The sequence below is a fragment of the Mya arenaria genome, chromosome 2 (assembly GCF_026914265.1).
Source record: "Mya arenaria isolate MELC-2E11 chromosome 2, ASM2691426v1".
NCBI classification, from domain to species: Eukaryota; Metazoa; Mollusca; class Bivalvia; order Myida; family Myidae; genus Mya; species Mya arenaria.
In genome coordinates this window covers 64,472,055-64,492,776 of record NC_069123.1, presented here as the reverse complement: position 1 = coordinate 64,492,776, position 20,722 = coordinate 64,472,055, and the positions used below count along the sequence as shown (strand labels likewise).

Genomic DNA, 20,722 nt, shown 5'->3' with positions numbered 1-20,722 from the left:
AGGTCATTACAAAGATCAAAAGATAAATTTCGAAATAAAATACACTAACGGACTAGCTTTGCTCTCTTAACGTTTTAAAAATGTTATGTGTATCCAGCATATAAATACAGTTGCATGAAGATGAAGCAGTTGACAAGTGAACGATTATCGGAATTTTGTTACTTAAAGATGTGGAAATGTATAAAAACAAAACAAATTATATTATATACTATAAGATTCAGAACAAAACACAAATCTCTAAAAGGCCTTTACGGTTGACAAAATGGAGTCAAATGGGCACTGTTTATACTTACTTAGAGCTGCACATGGGTTTGTTTGCCTCTAAAGGGCCTTTATGGTTGCCAATATTGGGTCATATGGGCACTGTGTGCACTTACTTAGAGCTGCACATGGGTTTGTTTGCATCTAAATGGCCTTTATGGTTGCCAATATTGGGTCATATGGGCACTATGCATACTAATTAAGAGCTGAACTATGTTTATTTGGCTTTAAAAAGCCTTTATGGTTGCCAATGTTGGTGCATATTGGCACTGTGAATACTGTCTTAAAGCTGCACTTGTTTTTTTTGGCTTTAAATGGCCTTTATGGTTGCCAATATGGGGTCAAATTGGCACTATGTATACTGACTAAGAGCTATTTCCGTAATTTTTTTTAATAAGTATTGCAGGTTGTTCTTTCTTTTGGCGAAATAAATCGAGAGGTGTCGACACATATCGTGGCATATTCGAGGGAAGGTATGGCAGTGTGAAATGGGTATAGATTAATATCTTTAGAGATAAATAATATGAAAACTAGCATATTTGACCTCTGCCATTGGTTGAAAAATATGAATGATATATACAACTATAAACTATGAAAGAATGTCCTTAAAGACCCTGTCACACTGTCACGACTTGGATCCGCGAGTTACCACGAGTGCTGGTGAATTATAACTTGCCAAAAATGCCACAAGATGAGCGCGGATTCTGATGCTAGGTACATCAGTTCGAGACCTGCTCGAGTTCTCTTCCATGTGAGTTCAAGAGTAGTACGAGATTCTTCTGTTAAGCTCGAGTTTAAGCAACACCGGTACGATCTGTGCACGACACTCTTTCGACAACCACAGAGATTTCTACGAGTTCTGCCGATATGTGCACGATATCATGACGAGTTATTAAGAGTGAGCTACGACAGTGTACGAGAAAGGACGACACATGGCGAACTGGATATAATTACAGATGGTGCTGCACATCTGCTGATCTTGCGATTGCTCAGCTTTTACAGTACAGGCAAAACAGAAAAAGAAGAGCCCGCAGAAGATATTGGGTAAGGCCATAGATTATGACTAAGCATGACTAGTTATGGCATGACTAGTCTAACAATGGTTTATCTCTTGTAAAACAGTGATTTTACTGGTTGAAATCTTCAGGAGAAATGATGCAGTGCTTTTTATTGACATGATCACTCATGTATATGAACTCGCCGGAAATGGCAACAGTCTCGACATGTCGAAGGGGTACGTACAAACTCACAATAACTCAAACGAATCTCGAGCAGAGATCGTAATAATGACCTCCTGAGTCGCTGATGAACTCGTAGATTGATGCGACGAGAAGCGGCGACAAGTGAATACATGTCTACCACAAGTGTTCGAGTTTGTTCGACACCCCTACCACATTTATTCGATATGTGTACGAGATGAAAACTCGTACGACAATTTTAAACCGTTTAAAGTTTTCACCACTGCTTGCTGAATGTTTTTTTATGAAAAGACATGTCTTCGATATGTAACGACAAGGGTTCGAGTCCAACACGACTCCTGAAGAGTTTAGGCGAGTTGAATCTCGCAACAACTCGTAGCCAAAACTTGATAGATATACAGTGTTTCAGGAGCTTAAGGTAAACAATTGTTGTTACCTATAAAACCAAAACATTGCGTTAATAATGACTTGATATCAAGAGAATGCCAATAGTCAGTGCAATGGAAATAATGGCTGGTTACCGGTGGACGTTTGAAGCTAACCTTCTATGAAGTATGCCTTTGATAAAGCAGATGTTTGAGCTATGCTATTACTTTTTACTACTAGTATACAATTATTGTGAATAAATAACCAATTCTGGGCACTAATAATTACAAATAACGGCCTTAAATAAACCTCACTTAAAATGTGTACAAGAAGTTGGACCCATAAATACCCCTTTCCAATCCACAACATGCATAGATAACTAACGAAGGGCCATAATGCTTGTGGAGCTTGACCATCGATGTTCCGTGGAAGTTTGAAAACTCGCATTTTTTTACTGTACTCATTATTGTATACTGTTTAGTGTCATATATCATATGAAACAAGACTATCTATTAGGATGTATTTACATTTAATAATTAATATTAATGATATGTGTTATTATTTTGGTAAATTTATATCAAGATCCATAATGCGAACTTACTATATTCGTTTTCATACTGTAGACGGGAAGCAATCATTTCAATAAACAGGAATTACTCTTACACAGTATTTTCCCTTCACATAAACATTATTCTTGATCCTGCTTTGAATGATAATATGCATTGAATCACAGGGGCAGGATGTGTTGTTTTGACACACCACGCCCCCTTTTTTTATCATATATTATTAAAAAAAAAGTCAGTTATCACAAATTACAGTTACCCCATCATATTTTACTAATAAATGCTGGAGGGGGTGGGGGCGTGGTGTGCACCTTGACCCTGTGTATTGAATGGAAATACGAGTCTATTCAATTGATATAAAAGAGCATGTTATAAAATATCATAGCGCGGCTAACGTCATAAATCTTTGTTACTCGCATGAACTTGGGGGGGGGGGGGGGGGGGGGAGGAGGTGAATGAGTTTTTTTTTATAAAATATACAAACAGAGTTGTTCCGTACACATTTCAACGTCTCCCATTTTGATCACTCATTTCGGTAGTTCTGTTATTGGGCTAAACGCGCATTGTTTGAATATTATAAAGCACGCCAGTTCGATTCAACTGATTTAATAATGAAAGCCATATGTGAGTCTCATCGACAGATTATTATACGGTGACATTCCAATTCTTTTTCCGTTTTGTTGAGTATATTTAACATGGTACCAAATGCAATTTGTCAATCGACTGCTGTCATTTGAAAGTCCGAATTTGAAAGTCCGAATGATCGCCAAGCAACCAAGTCATCATAATGATGTACGTTATGCGCAACTCTAGAGACATAATTTCATCTGACATGACATGTATATGTACCAGTAGCCTAATCATTCAGATTTTTGTGAATATAATTATATTTCCAGATTGATCATTACTTCTTGTGTGTAAGGTCTAAGGTGTTTGCATCAATAAAGCAAATTAAATACACAGTGTATGTTTGCTTCAAACACCAGGACCCGGTTCATGCTTTATGCCAGTGTCCAGTAGGCTATGTACCATTTTGTATAAATGCTATTCGTTACCATTATATTTACATACAATTATATGTAAAATGTATACGCGGACTTGTCTAATTGAGAGATAGGCAACAAAATTGGCCCTTAAAATGAAAGCTTTGAATATTGTAATGCCTGTAAGCCCATAGTTACAATGGTTCCACTGGTTTATTGTAAAGCGTGTATGCTGAAAATTGTGTTACAACGGCGTTGCATCGGTTACATGGACAATTTTCAAAGTTCAACCTCAAAATTCGAGTATTTAGGTCGACGTCTGATCAGAGTTACGATAGTTACAATGAGCTACAGGAAAGTTTTTGAAAAGTTTGAAAAAGTGTTTTTCTATGTTAAATATCGGGTTACGCGGTTACATTACGAGTATTTAGGTCGACATCTAATCAGAGTTATACGGTTACAATAGTTACTTTCAATTACAGCAATGATTTTCAAAAGTTTAAAAATAGTGTTTTTATCTATGTCAAATATCGGGTTACGCGATTACAACCGGTTACAACGGTTACATCGACAATTTTTAACCTCATGTTCATCCTCAAAAATCGAGTTTTCAGGTCGAAATCTGATCACAGTTATGCGGTTACAATAGTAACAATGAGTTACAGCAAAGTTTTCATAAAGTATGAACAAGTGTCTTTTTCAAACTTTGCTGTAACTCATTGTAACTATTGTAACCGTATTATCTCTGATCACATGTCGACCTGAAAACTCTTTTTGAGGATGAACTTTGATTTTCTTTTAAATGTACTCAATATGCTTGGAATATTTGCATGTAACCCATGTAACCATAATGTGAGAAGGGTAACATAATTCAAAGCTCTCATTTTATAGGCCGATTTCTGACGCTAGTTGATCAATCAGACAAGTCAAAATGGTTATTCTGATATGATATCGATAAGACACTAGACATAATTGGTATTTTTTCAACAAAAACATAATGTCTTTTTAACATGATAAGGCGGAAATGAAATCTTAAGACCACCGCGGCGTTCCATAAAAGACAAAGTAATTGGTTGTAATTATATATAATCTTTGTCTGGTATGACAAATCGTTAAATAATATGTAACTTTCTGTAGTGTTCTATTATATTAATGAGTCTATAATCATAAGCCTTGTACACATATTTTCTCAAGCAGTAGTATGCTTTTTGTTAACACTTGTAACTACATAACATTACATGATGAATAGTAAAAATTGAAGGATCGGAAAAGAAAAGGGAATAAGGAACCGACTTATAGGCAATTATATATATTCAATTCATATGGCCATTGCTTAATTCCACGTTGCCAAATATCTCATCGTGCCAATGCATTCTTGTCAACCGCACGCTATATACGAGAACTTTGCTTGAAGACCATCCAGACTTGCCATGTCACTGTCCTCCTTCACAACAAACACCCGGCTTGGCTCGCTCACCAACGACTTAAGACCTCTCATATCAACGTCACCTCCGGGACCAATATCAAAGATATCTACATCAGTGTGTAGACGGATATTGCGCATTTGTTCAGCTACTTCGGTTATATTGCTGAATCTGCCTGAAGAGACGACAAGTAAAACCTTCCTGGCATCGTCTCGTCCACCAAAACTTGAAGTGAATTGGTTGTCAATAACATTCTGTATTATAGATGTTATATTTGATTTTAAGACGCAGTCATCTTTCGTTCCACGGCACGTATCCTCGCTATGCGCCATCACTTGGAGGAAGTGTAAAATATCGTCTTTTCTAAGTGTATTCGATAAAGAAAGTTGCTTTATTGGGTCATTCGTGTCGGGGAATTGTGCTATTCCAACTCTTTGTCCATTTTCATCATTGAACGCTTGTAGACCGTCGACTATTGTTGCTAGCCCATTCACTGCTATTTGCCACTCGGTAACGGTCATTCTTGAATCAGGCAAATCATCAACCAAGAGGAAAATGTCTGTAAGAGACTTCGGCTGACATTTCTCGCAACTAACGTCAATAAGGCGTTCAAGTACCGTGTGAAGAGCGTCAAAGCTCTCGACTGTGTACACGTATGACAGGCTGTAATCGTCTGCAGGGGAGGCAATCGCATTCAGCTCCCTGTGAGACACCTCGGGACCCACGCCTGAAGAAAGATATTAATCAGACAAAAAAGTCAATAAAATAATCTCTCTTAAGTATGTTGCCTAATTTATCGTTTAACGTGTACTACATTTCGGACGTAATTCAAGAATTTACTAGAGAATATAAAATAAAAAGGACTCCTGAATCTGGTTCCTGTTTTTAAGAAACAAAATAAAAGAGTGAAATGTTTGCGCCTCAAAAAAGATGTTTGTTTTATTATATTTACACCTCAACTTCCATTTCTTAAATGAACTGCCTTTCGGCAATTGCGTTCATCAATCGATGAACGCAACATCTTCGGATATGTTCGGATCGCAATTCATCGCATAACAATATACATGAAAACTATTGATCTTGTTATTGTTTGTATTGTGTCAGCTGGTCCCGTAAAATATAAGTCAACATTTTAGAAAGTGTTAATTTATTATATTTTAAATGTTTTGTAGTCATAAGTGTTTAAATTTTACGTTTAAAAGTAATTTCAAGTGGTTGATCTTTTCCCGCGTTATTGTGACGTCATTTAAAAAAATGTTTCCGGTTACAGTCGGGTCGTTCTATTTACAGAATGGGTAAGAAAGGATTAATGAATGGTTTTCTTAAATGAAATGATGTATTTTTTTAACAAATCTTGAATGAAAAAAGGAACAGTTGGTGTAAATATAAGTAATGAATTGCGGGGTTGATGTCATTATCGGGGATATGAACGCAATTGGGCTGGTCAAAGTACGCGTGGAGTCCTTCGGACTCCACACACTTTCACCAGCCCAATTGCGGACTCCACACACTTTGACCAGCCCAATTGCGTCCATACCCCGATAATGACATCAACCCCGCAATTCATTCCTTAAGTAAATTATCTTGCAAAGGCACAATACCTATTGCCACCACATGAGCTTCCCCTTTAAGCAGCTTTGCTGAGACTTCTGTCTTTGTACGATCATTAGACAAACCGTCGGTGAGGACAAACGCGATTTTTTTAGTGTACATTCCTGGTCGCCTCTCCATGCGGACGGAAAGCAGGCTGCGAGCAAGCTCCAGACCCTTGTTTGTGTACGTGGCTCCAGGTCGGAACTGTATGCCCAACAACTGCTCCTGTTTGTTAGGCGAAACATTAATTGTTTGTTTCAGATTTCAATGAAAAATAAATATGGCCGATAGGCCGGATTTTTTTTTTTAGTTAAGCTCAATCGGCCATTTCCGATCGAAAACGCTGTACGTAAATCACCTAGTAATTTTAATCCACTCTTAGGATTCTGAATTATCTATGCAAAAAGACACTTCACTGAGATTCAATTTAAACTTAGTAAAACAAATTCCACCCGTTAAAACCTTACATTTTATTAAAAGTATTATAAACATTTTTACGAACTACTTGTACCAATGCACTGACATACATTCGAGGTTGTTTTTGATGGTAAATGGCCGAGGTGTACGGTTTGAATTAAGCTGTGTCTGAGTAATTGACATTATGAAACTATTTGTGTTTTGAAACGATATAGTGTTGACGTTATGTTTGGTGGGGATTTCGTTATGGTAAAGACATTAATCTAAGCTGGGTAATAGTCACTATGATTAATAGCATTGTCTCAGTTACACTCAATCCAGAACAGTTCACCTTGTCATTTTGAACATGGCTTCGATTGTTGTATGTCAATGCAAATACTAACGACAAGTCCATCATATTACCTTAATCGATTGTTTTGAATTACTGTCGTCAAATTCGATTTCAACAACAGCAGTGCTGGAGTATGTGATGATGCTGAGGACGAAGGCGGTCGGACCGACGTCGACATTGTCCACGAACTTGCCGACGAAGTCGAGCTGCTTCTGGAACTCGGTCTGCGTCTGGCTAAGGGAGGAGTCTAGAATGAAAACGACGTCCGTCGGGATGGCCTCACAAATGTCAAGCCCTGTGGAGAAAATAGGAAACTAGAAATGCTTTGTTATAAGAAAAAAATAATTTCTTATCCGTCAATTGAATATCCCAATGCCGCTGCTACACGACAGGGTGCGTCTACGACGTCCTTCGGTTTTGCATAAGGAAACCCCACTGGATGAGCTGTGTTACATGTCCAAAAAGGGACTTCGCTCAGTTTAAACTTTTAAGGATGGTAGCATTCCGAAATCAGGTATTTCATGTTATAAGATTGTCGTTTTACTCACGATGTTTACAACACCTGCCATAGAATCTGTTTGTACAGAAACTGCTCTTTTCATGAGAAACAAAAGATCCTCCATAGAAACAAAAACCTCAACAATCTGTCATTTCAAAAAGTTCACCAAAGTCTTTGTGATAGTGTTCTATACATATTTTCTCCTCTATTACATATTCTTGACAGAACAACCTCCTTGACCTATGCCTTCGTGCAGTTGTTCCACACGTTTAAGAATACGGTCACCAGCTTTTCCATGGTGACCTTCAAAGCTTATATCATATTTTCCGGTTTGGATCGCTGGATAATTGCGCGTATTGTAGAAATTGAATAGTCAGCTAGGTCGGACATAAAGGTCTCGTGTGTTGATAGGCTTGTGTTAATGTGCTGGTATAAGTGTATTAGCGTTCAATTTGAGCTAACTAGGGTCTAGTGTGCCGCGATATATTCATTCAGTCGTTAGGTAGAAGAAAAAACAATCATTTCTTGATTTGATTTTAATCAATGGTTGATTTTTAAGTTCAAACATTAATTAAAATCATTTGTCTAATAATTCGAAACTAGTTATTTAATTTTTCATCTTAAACGTTAACGAATAGAGAATCTATGGCAAGGTAGGCCCAATATAAAAGTACTATTACATACGTACAAAACAAAGCAGCTATAATATTATTTAGGTTAAAGTTAACGCAGTAAGCTGCTCGATTTTTCGCATTCCAAATGAAAAATGTCAAACATGTAGCATAAGCCAACAAAGTTCGAGGTTAAGTTGTAAGTTTCTCAATATATGTAGAACACAAGCTCCCAATAGATGTAGGACACGCACTACCAATATATTTAGTACACGAACTCCTAACATGAAATACACGAACTCCCAAAACATGCAGTATACGAATGTTCAAAACATGTAGTACACGAATGTTCAAAACATGTAGTACACGAATGTTCAAATTATGTAGTACACGAATGTTCAAAACATGTAGTACACGAATGTTTAAAACATATAGTATACGAATGTTCAAAACATGTAGTACACGAATGTTCAAATTATGTAGTACACGAATGTTCAAATAATGTAGTACAGGCATTCCAAAACATGTTGTACACAAACTACTCCTTATTCATGTCGTACACAAACTCCCAATACGTGTAGTACACGAATTCCCAAACATTAAGCACACGAATTCCCAAAACATGTAGTACACGAACTCTTAAAACATGTAGTACACAAATTCCCAAAACATGTTATACACGAATTCCCCCAAAAAATGCTGTTCACGAACTACTTCTTATTCATGTAATACACGAACTCCTAAAACATGTATTACACGAACTACCAAAACATGTAGTACACGAACTACCAAAACATGTAGTACACGAACTACCAAAACATGTAGTACACGAACTCCTAAAACATGTATTACACGAACTACCAAAACATGTAGTACACGAACGCCTAAAACATGTATTACACGAACTACCAAAACATGTAGTACACGAACTCCTAAAACATGTATTACACGAACTACCAAAACATGTAGTACACGAACTCCTAAAACATGTATTACACGAACTACCAAAACATGTAGTACACGAACTCACAACCGATGTAAACAAACAAGCAAGTGATTTAATTTCTAAATAACATTTTTGCCAGAAAAGATATTAAAATATTTCTTAGGCTATAAAGGACTATGCTAGTTCGGCTTCTTCGGGCGTGAAATGTTTTTAAACTTGCTTTTAAGTTAATGATGCAGTCCTTGGCTAAACTTTCAGCGTTGCATCGTTCTACAAAATTCTGTCAAGGTGAATTTTTGTCAAAGATTGCGACATTAAAAAACAAGCAAATCTACAATAATTCACACGTGTAACTGTAACATCGCATACTTAAATAATTTGGTATTTTCACTCAAAAATTGAATTATGAATAACGTATAGTGCGGAAACTTGGTATAGGCGATTCTGTACATTGGGCTTTGTGATCGATATGATCACGGTCAAGGTCGCTGTTACTTTAATAGAAAAAAGGTCAATGCCATTGTTAATAAATTAGATTATTCGAAGACAATACTTGAGTTAAGAATAATATGTTGATATATGGAAGCTTTAGATAAAGGAAGCTAATCAATGTAAGCCATACCCTTGGATTGGATTTAGGTCAAATTACGGGAATCAGTCAATTTTAATCGTATTTAAATAGTGGTCTTTTAATCCGCACTATTTTAACCACAGAACACCATACCTCCCATTTTGTAACCCCGGCGCATTGAATATTTTAAAGCTGCACTCTCACAGATTTACCATTTTTACAACTTTTTTTATTTTTTGTCTTGGAAAGGGCAATTTTTTGCGTAAATATTTGCAAACCAGTGGTATAAGACTGTTGACAAAAGATCAGATCGCAGATTTGCATATTTCAGTTCGAAAATTTATGTTTTATGGCTTAAACCGTTACTAACTTAAACCGTTACTAACGGTTTAAGAAAAATGCATAAAACATCAATTTATGACCTTAAATATAAAGATCTGCGATCTAATTTTTGTCGGCAGTCTTATATATATGGTTTCCATGGATTTTCGCAAAAATTGGCTCGTTCCAAGACAAAAAAAAAAAAAGTTGACGAAATAGTAAATCTGTGAGAGTGCAGCTTTAACATGTCGTGTCAAAAAGTTGATCAGATAGTACCTAATTCCTATTTTCGGCACTAAAGTCTGTAGGCCTCTGCGAAAAACAACTTAATTAATTGCCAGCTTATTCAAGCGTGCCCCACTAACTGATGTGCACTTACACCATCGTGTTGGTGAAAATTGTCATACGTCAGCATATGTTACTGCAGTGTGTGACTGCGCCATATAATACGTGGTTTTTAAAAATTGAAGGGCATTAACTTCAGTGTTTTCTTCCCAACTGTTTTAGGAATAGAGCCGGGGTCTTTTTGATTAAGAAAATGCGTAACTTGACTAAAATTGGGAATTCCAAGTTTGCTAAAAATGCAGAACGTTTTAAAATATAAACAGAAAAGATAACAGAATGGGATAAAGTTTGTTTCTCTACGAACACACCAACTCATCAATACAAAAAGAGATTGTGGATTCTGTTTTTAATACCCCCTCCCACCGCCCCCACCCCCCGAAAGAAAAATACAAATATAACTTAAACAATAACAAAAAACCCAAAAAAAACCATGAAGTTGGCAATTTTATTTTCGCATTTGTGAAAAAGTATGTGTCGTTGCATTGAAAATGCGACCGAAATTCTGGCAAATAAAAAAAACTGAATCGAAACCGTTTGCAATTCAACAAGCTGTGTGAAAAGATCGCTAAACACGACAAAAATTGCACGGCTCAGGGCAGAAATATAATGATACACTCACGTTTGTCACAACACATGCCGTAAAATCTGTTTGTACAGACACATCCGGCGGAAGACAGTGTCCCGTCGTTATAACACTCCCTTCCACAGTCCGCCTCGTCATAATGGTCGGCAATGTCAAGGTTACAATATTCAACACATGATTCTAAGTCTGTTAAATCGCTCGGACAGCATAGTCCACGTGATGTGTTTTTCTTTTCCGTAGAACCGCATGTCTGTGAACATGTTGTCCAACTTTCCCATTCTGACCATTCACACCGGGCGAAACACCCTTGAGCACAAACATCTAATAAACTATGTGATGAAATACATGCTAGTACAAAGAATCGCAGATACATTTTACGCATTCACCAAAATGTAAGCATAATTCACTGTAAGTGTTTAAGTCTTTCTCATCAAGATCTCCAATATAAGTATTTTATGGTTATTTGTCTTTTGGTCGGAGAATGCATGCCACATGATTTATATATGACAAATATTTGGCAATGTCAGAAACTATATTTCAGGAAGTAGATATGAAACATTCCTTTGAGTAATAAAACATTTGATATAGGATATATATACACTAATATTGATCGTTTAGTAAAATCAACGGAAAGCTTAGATTTAACAAATACAGAATGTAGAAGTATTAAAGGCACTATGTACTTCCACTGAAAACAGTTTGATATGTTTTAAAATCAAACATGTTAACGTTTTGCCATACTACTTGTCATATTAGAGTAAAGAACACCGAAATGAAATTATCTTAAATGCATGAAAATGGTAAGCCATTAATGCAAATCTACAGCAACATGTACTTTATACAGTTTAAAATAACGCAAGTTATCAGTATTTCGAAAGAAACTTTCAACATTTGAATGTTTATGTTCATTAACTGCAAAAATATACTTATAAATGTTTATATATGTATATACAGTTGTCGTTAAATATTAAGTAGTGCAATTAAAACTAAAGTACAAGGCGTTGTGGGTAGGTGTTCGCTGCACCGTGCTATACAGTAGTAAATTCTCTTGCCATTGGGTTCCATTGTTCTCTTAAATTAGTCTCATTCTTTGTCAAATCTAAAATGGTCTAAAACTCAAAGTGTGATAAAATGTTACTCGATCAAAATTCTGCCAACCATTGATAGTGAAGTAGAATGTACCGATTTAATATCTGCCCAACAGTTGACATGGAAGTTATATGCCTGGTTTGGTCATGTTGTATAAGTCTGAAGGCAGGTTATATTTTAATCAGTTTACACATGCAAGCATATTAAATGGTCAAATGCCATTATTATATTAATATTGACCAATCAATAAATATGTCGACTATTTTTAACCAGACCAAAGTATTAACAAGTTTCATACATACTGGCTATAAGTTATGCTAACAAGCGCGTGATTCGGATACCTTTGGACAAAATTTAACAGACCTCTGGTAGTATGGATAACTGACTTATCCAAAACAAAGATGGCGGATCAGACATACTGTAAACAAACGCCTGATTCCTAACTGATTGCGAAGATTTTACAGACAAATGGACACTGCCTGAATAGAAAACAATTAAATTTCATCGATATTCATGGAAGGTTAGAAAGAGTCAATATCTATTTTGTGACCCAATGTTTGCATGGAAAGTATCCAAGGTACCGTTAAACATAAAAAGTCACACAAAAAGCTGCATCTCGCGGGCTTAGCGCAAAACGGTTGTAACTGACATTTTGAAAATTGTTCAGGAGAGCATAAAAACTGATTTATTTTCCTAGTTCCTATCATTTTCACTTTGTTTTTTTTTAATATAGTTTTAATTTTGTGTACTTTTCATGAATAAATCATAATAACACTTTGCATTCAATTTCTAAAAGAGATATTTGTAAAACAGTCAGTTACAACCGTTTTGCACAAAAAATTGAGGAATTTTCTAAATTTATTTTTGCGCAAAAGGGTTGTAACAGTCTGTTACAACTGTTTTGCCTGAAAAATTGAAGATATTTCTAAATACATTTTGCGCAAAAGGGTTGTAACTGAATCTTTTTTATTAAAATTTCTTTGATAGCTTTAAGATATTTGACTTTAAAGCACCATTTATTACTTGCAATGTAAATTATACTTAAATACATCAACTGAGGATAATAGCTATGATATTTTCCACTTTTTTTTTAAAATTTAGTTGTGTATAAAACATCTTATATTCTATGAATATTTTTGTTAATATACTTAGCACAAACAGGGGTTTGGGTAAAATTTTAGTTTAATATCACATTTATTATATATGAAAAACAATTAAATTATTATATATGAAAGACAATTAAATAATTAATTTATTTAAACAACAACAATATATACTGCAGTTATCTTCAACATCATATTTTAAGTTAATAATCAGCTTAATTCAAACTGTTAATGATGAATAACAGCATTTTGTTAATACAATTGTGAAGAGAATAGCAATTTCATTAACTAATTAAGATATGCATGTATATTTCTTATTTCTAGTTTTTAAGTTAAAATGATATCAGAAACATTTTTACAAGTCATCATAGCATACTAATGACATATCAGCTCTTAAAATGACCATCAATGTGTACAAAATATACAAGAACTTGAAATTTAAAATAATCATTTAGCAAAACCATAGATAATAAATGAAAGCTATTTTAAAATTGACAATGACCAAATCCAGTACCAAAACATCATATCCCGATGAAATCATTTAAGGGGTAAGATATTTCCAAAGCTCATACATATCAGACTTCCATCTTCCAGTACTGCTTTACTCAGCACAAATTCCATCTCCTTCCCCCATGAATATCAGAAACTTTCCATCTACTCTTAACAAATCCTTAACCCTAGCATGATTTCCATCTAATTGGCTCATGAATATCAGAATACTTTCCATCTACACTAAACATCATTAACACCAGCATGATTTCCATCTACTTGGCTCATGAATATCAGAATACTTTCCATCTACACTAAACATCATTAACACCAGCATGATTTCCATCTACTTGGCTCATGATAATCAGAATACTTTCCATCTACACTAAACATTATTAACAGCAGCATGATTTCCATCTACTTGGCTCATGATAATCAGAATACTTTCCATCTACACTAAACATCATTAACACCAGCATGATTTCCATCTACTTGGCTCATGAATATCAGAATACTTTCCATCTACACCAAACATCATTAACACCAGCATGATTTCCATCTACTTGGCTCATGAATATCAGAATACTTTCCATCTACACTAAACATCATTAACACCAGCATGATTTCCATCTACTTGGCTCATGAATATCAGAATACTTTCCATCTACACTAAACATCATTAACACCAGCATGATTTCCATCTACTTGGCTCATGAATATCAGAATACTTTCCATCTACACTAAACATCATTAACACCAGCATGATTTCCATCTACTTGGCTCATGAATATCAGAATACTTTCAATCTACACTAAACATCATTAACACCAGCATGATTTCCATCTACTTGGCTCATGAATATCAGAATACTTTCCATCTACACTAAACATCATTAACACCAGCATGATTTCCATCTTCTTGGCTCATGAATATCAGAATACTTTCCATCTACACCAAACATCATTAACACCAGCATGATTTCCATCTACTTGGCTCATGAATATCAGAATACTTTCCATCTACACTAAACATCATTAACACCAGCATGATTTCCATCTTATTGGCTCATGAATATCAGAATACTTTCCATCTACACTAAACATCATTAACACCAGCATGATTTCCATCTACTTGGCTCATGAATATCAGAATACTTTCCATCTACACTAAACATCATTAACACCAGCATGATTTCCATCTACTTGGCTCATGATAATAAGAATGACTTCAATCTACATTAAACAAATCTATTAACCCCAGTATGATTTCCATCTAAATGGCTCATGAATATCAGAATTACTTCCATCTACTCGAAATAAATTATTACCCCAGGATGATTTCCATCTGCTTGACTTATGAATATCAGAATACTTTCCATCTACTTTTAAACCAATCATCAACCCCAGCACAATTTCCATGTTAGCTCATGAATATCAGAATTACTTCCATCTGGTACTCTAAACAAATCATTAACCCCAGCACAATTTCCATCATCTTGGCTCATGATTATCAGAATGCCTTTCATCTCCTCTAATTAAGTTATTAACCCCAGTATGATTTACATCTACTCGAAACAAATTATTAACCTTAGCATGATTTCATCTACTTGGCTCATGAATATCAGAATAACTTCCAACTACTCTTAAACAAATCATTAACCCTAGCACAATTTCATTCTACCTGACTCATGAATATCAAAATGTCTTCCATCTTCTCGAAACAAATCATTAACCCCAGCATAATTTCCATCTACTTGGCTCATGAATATCAGAATGTCTTCAATCTTCTCAAATAATTAACCCCAGCATGATTTCCATCTACTTGGCTTATGAATATCAGAATACTTTCCATCTACTCTTAAACAAATCATTAACCCCAGCATGTTTTCCATCTAATTGGCTCATGAATTTCAGAATAACTTCCATCCACTCGAAAAAAATCATTAACCCAAGCATGATTTCCATTAACTTAGATTATGAATATTAGAATGATTTCCATCTTATCTGATTTCTATCCATTTTTTATCCAGTAGTTACTTGTAGTATTGACCAGTAGTTACCAGCATGACAACCATTACAATGATGACACCAACTACCTACTATTTTACAACTATTCATACTGCCTACCCAGTCAGTTCACCAGCATGGCTTAACTGACATGGCTTATGAATACCAAAATGACTTAAATTGAGTTACTTCTTTGCCAGTCATAAACACACCAGCATGACTTCAAACTGTATAGCTCATGAATATCAGAATTACTTGACATAGGTACTTCTCGAAATTTATAAACACCAGCATAAACTCGACTATAGAGTTCATGAATATCCAAATGATCAATAGATCTACTTCTTCCTAGTCAAAATCATCAGCATGACTTCAAACACCAGAGTTCTTGAATATCAAAATGACTTCACTAGATCTTCGCTAGTCATAAACACCACAATGGCTTGAAACTATATAGCTCATGAACATCAGAATGGCTTGAAACTATATAGCTCATGAACATCAGAATGACTTGAATCTATATAGCTCATGAACATCAGAATGGCTTGAAACTATATAGCTCATGAACATCAGAATGGCTTGAAACTATATTGCTCATGAACATCAGAATTTCATCCATAAGATTTAGTTCACATCAGCACGAACTCAAACTTCAGAACTCACGAATGTCGAAATGACTTCAATAGATCTACTTTTTTGCTATTGAAGATCATTCAATCAAGCGAAAGCTCATGAATATCACATGAACAAAAAGAAAGAAGGAATTTATTTTTGACTCGGAGAGTGTCAAGAAATGCAAAAAAATCGGTTGCAAAATAGCTTCCATTCGATAAAGTTTTCCGCTGGAAATAAGCGTGTTATAGGATACGAAATATTCAGTTAAAGTATATAACATTCTTCTAGAATTGGTAGGGGAATTAATTTGTGTTTTCACCAATAATGATGTACCTTAATAATTAGATAAATTGCCTTTGTTTTTCATTAGTGTATAAAAGTTATGATTCTGTGCACAAAACTTGTCAATATTGCCAAAATATAAAAATTTTACATGCAAACCTATTTTACCATAAAAAGCCCACGAAATATAAATAAATAATTAATATTTAGAAATAAAAACTACTAAGAGAAACAATATTCTTGTAAAACACACACATTCTTTTCCTGTTTTAAAATCATGTCCGAACTTTACACAGAAAACTAAATTCTAAAAAGGGATATTTAATTTTAAACTTAAATTTACTTTCCTACTCATATTTTTTACTTAAAAGCAAGAGCCTAAAGATACTATCAAATTGTTCAATTGTTTTTCCTAAATATATGACTTTTTAATCTTATCGAACAATATATCATACACATTATTAATATAAATGAATAAATAGGACTAAGGGAATAAAACATGAGATATTGTTCGTAATTGTGATGTTTAAACATGCATTTTTTCATTTTATTGGGAGTTTATTTTAAAAACAAATCATTTTTCATCAATATGACTGTCTCTCCTCAAAAACAATGTTAAATAATCATGATGTCATCATGACATTGGAGTTACATCCCATCCCAATGGTTTATTGATTCAAAGTTTTCTGTGCAAAACAGTTGTAAGTGCAGTTACAACCGTCTTGCACAAAAATAAATTGCCATTTTCAGATACAACCTTTTGACAATTATGGCTTTATATACATTTATCCTTAGATTACAGAGCTAATTTTTTGGGATATTATGGAGGCTTGTAAAAAAGGTTAAAAAATATGAAAATATCACTTTTGGAAAAAAAGTCAGTTACAACCGTTTTGCGCTAAGCCCGCGATATATACATTGTGGTGTGTGCAATTATTCAAAAATCTTACACAAGTCACGTCACTGGGTCTCGCCGTAACTGTGTATAAAATTAATATACTCTCATTTTGGCTTATTTTGTTTTATTTGCACATATTTTCAATTAAAATAAACTTCGTGGACACATTGAGAAAAGTTGGCAACAATGTCGACATTTTCAAGGAATCTTCTTCATTCTAAAGTCTATTTCTACAGTTTTCTCTTAAATGCTCTTATTATACCCTGGTAAGGGGGTAATTTCTGCCGACCATTAGTATGTTATTATAATGAAAACACATGAAATGTGCGTGTGTGAACAATCAGGAGTAAGCATAACTGATTCGAGACAGTACTGCATCCTTCAAATGCCATGTTATAGATATTATTTATCTCGTAATGTATAATGATAATGAAAATACTATGACTCACGAAAGAAATACACATCTGTTACATTGGTTAGGGGTTTTACCAGCCAAAGTCAGCAGGACCAGATTTGATTAGTTCAACAGATGTCTGCTAGGGAATGGAACCGGTACCAAGGTCAGTGAGAGAAAATACAGCTAGTATTACCAGATAACCGTGTTAGAGAAATTATTTTGTGAAATAATAATAATAATAATAATAATAATAATAATAATAATCTTCAATTTTTCCAACTTTCGAAACAAGGACGCGGACGATGTGCGAATAGGTTTTCGAAGAATTATTTTTGCTCAACGTTTCAGCAGGATTGATATTTTAAAAATGTGGGATTTTTTTGCATTTGCTCCATAGAACACAACAGTAAACCATTGTTGACAATATGTAGGAATTGAAATGTAGCCTTTTCATATACTTTGATATATATGTATTTATCTTCGATAGCATTGTACGTTTTGGCTCGAGTTTATTGCAAACATAATTCAATTGGTACTTCCAATTTAAATTCTGATCAATGTGAATGCCTAGAACCTTTTGATTTTCGACGTGTTCTATATGGGTGCTGTATATTGATTATTATGGTGTATCTAAATTCTTTAATATATTTGAAGAGCCTATCATCATAATGACATTTTAGGATGAACAAGTAAAACATATAGCAGTCAGTGGCGTACCTATGCATATCCCAGAGCAACTGAGCATACATATGAATTAAGGTTCCCTGCGAAATGGCAAGTGATTAAACCTCAAAATCAGAAATACAAATCGAAGGCTACGGTAGTTTGAAATGTAGATTTTTACTATGGCTGGTTTGAATTCACTTTATAAACTAACTTGTCACGTTTCAAAATGTATGGATCAAACGATCATTGGCGTAAACAAAGTCCAATCTAAACACAAACTAAACAGATATTCGTTGAAAAATGCAATAATTGGCATAGCGTCATTTAATCAGTTTGAAGAACATGAATCTTAACTTTTAATATAATCTTATTGTCACTTGTATTTAAACTATATACGACGGGTTGAACGACTATAATCAGAAAACGAGGACATAGAGAGCAAACACGTAATGCAAAGAAACAAAACTGCAAACCAATAGCAACAAGACAATCGGAAACATTCCAATCTTTTAAATACAAACTACAAACACACTCGTCAAAACAATTTCCACTTTAGAATGTCGGTTTGCGCCGCAACCAAATCATGCATTGCCGTCTAAGACTTGGGTATAGTTAGCTTAACCATGACCAGAAAAAAAATATAATTAATTCTCCTTTACATGCACCGCTATTGAAAATGCTTCCCATTTTTTCATGATATGCCCTTTAAACTCCATCCAGAGACAGCGATGTTTCAATGATCTTCCTTGTGCACCAACCATTCATATCTTACTTTTCGGTGACGATCGTTTACTTTTTGAACAGAAAAAGAACATATTTCTGTGTGTGCAGTGTGTCATGCAGGAGATGCTAAACCCATTATATAGCTACATGTGTTAGTAATGACAGTATACTAGCAAATATATCTTATCTTAAGCATCTTGATCAGATTTGAATATCATAAGTTTTTTTAACGAAATAACTATTAGGAAAATAATTTACATACGTTTTTACTCGTTTTTTTTATATACATGTATGTAAATTCGAAATAAATACCGTTTAAACTAACACTGCAAACTAAATGCAACACCCTCTCTATTGATAGATCTTGGATGACATATGTCCCAAAACTTATAAATAATTGCCAAAAAAAAAAAGAGATGCGCGCCTTTTCAGAACCTTACTTTTAATATCACCGATCGGTCTCAAGCTGTTTCAAGTCTATCGCTGGATCTGCGGAAGACAGTTTCAATGCGTAACCGTTCAATCACTGACCAGTTCCAAAACCTATCGCTGGCTTTTCGGTGAAAATGTTTTCACTGTTTAATCGGCCGCAAGCCAGTCGCAAATGATTACAATCGCCATTAGGTCACATCGCTGTGTTGGTGTGACCGGAGCTTTACCAATATAAGTTCATTAAAAGTCAATAGACAATTTGATTTACACATGATTTCTTTACAACGGACGCCATGTTAAAGGGATATTTAAAGAATGGAACTGATTTTAGGAAAACATACTCACGGTTTTCACAGCACGTCCCGTAATACCTCTCACCACAGACACAACTACCGTTCCCAACATCTGTGACAAAACTTCCGCCATGAAAACACTTTCTTCCACAATCATTGAAGTCATAAAATCCATCCAGATCTTGGTTACATGTTTCTACACATTGAGTTATGTTATAGGCCCCGGTATCATCTTGCAGGCAACATAGAGGTCGTAACCTTTTTTTGTGGCGTTTGTTCCGCAAGTTTGTGAGCACGATGACCACTCGCTCCATTCTTCCCAGTTACACAAAGTACACGTTTTGGAAATACTTAACAGTTGGAGAAATATGAAGGCCTCGAGAATCATAGCGAATATCCTTGAATGTCCTCTTCGTTCCAACAAAACGGTATTCTCCGTAAGGTTGTTCGTGATATTCCCCATACAAATAAAATGACAAGGTAATTGGCATGCAATTATATATTTCCTTTGTTTGGTATGACACAACCTGAAGTTTCTTAAATAAACCCTGATTGATCGATCTAAATTCGTTTCGGTTTGTTTTTTTCAAATTTCGTCGATTTGCGGCAGGTTTGAAATCTGTCTTTTTACTAAAGTGTCATGAAAACTAATACTTATACTTGTTATTGTTGAGAGAGAGAGAGAGAGAGAGAGAGAGAGAGAGAGAGAGAGAGAG

General features: G+C 34.9%; 1 protein-coding gene across 2 annotated transcripts; it reads right to left on the bottom strand.

The window, feature by feature from the left end:
• Positions 1-4,339: 4,339 nt before the first annotated feature.
• Positions 4,340-20,569, bottom strand: LOC128242288 (cartilage matrix protein-like). Of its 2 annotated transcripts, none has more exons than XM_052959392.1 (4): positions 20,059-20,569; positions 7,209-7,432; positions 6,398-6,614; positions 4,340-5,523 (listed from the first exon to the last, which is right to left on the bottom strand). In XM_052959392.1, exons 1-4 carry the CDS (start codon positions 20,318-20,320, stop codon positions 4,751-4,753), a joined length of 1,476 nt encoding a protein of 491 aa, XP_052815352.1. In that variant the 5' UTR covers positions 20,321-20,569; the 3' UTR covers positions 4,340-4,750. The 2 variants fall into 2 exon arrangements, with proteins under 2 accessions (XP_052815352.1, XP_052815344.1); XM_052959384.1 differs by lacking the exon at positions 20,059-20,569 and adding an exon at positions 11,050-11,562.
• Between the last annotated feature and the right edge of the window lie 153 nt (positions 20,570-20,722).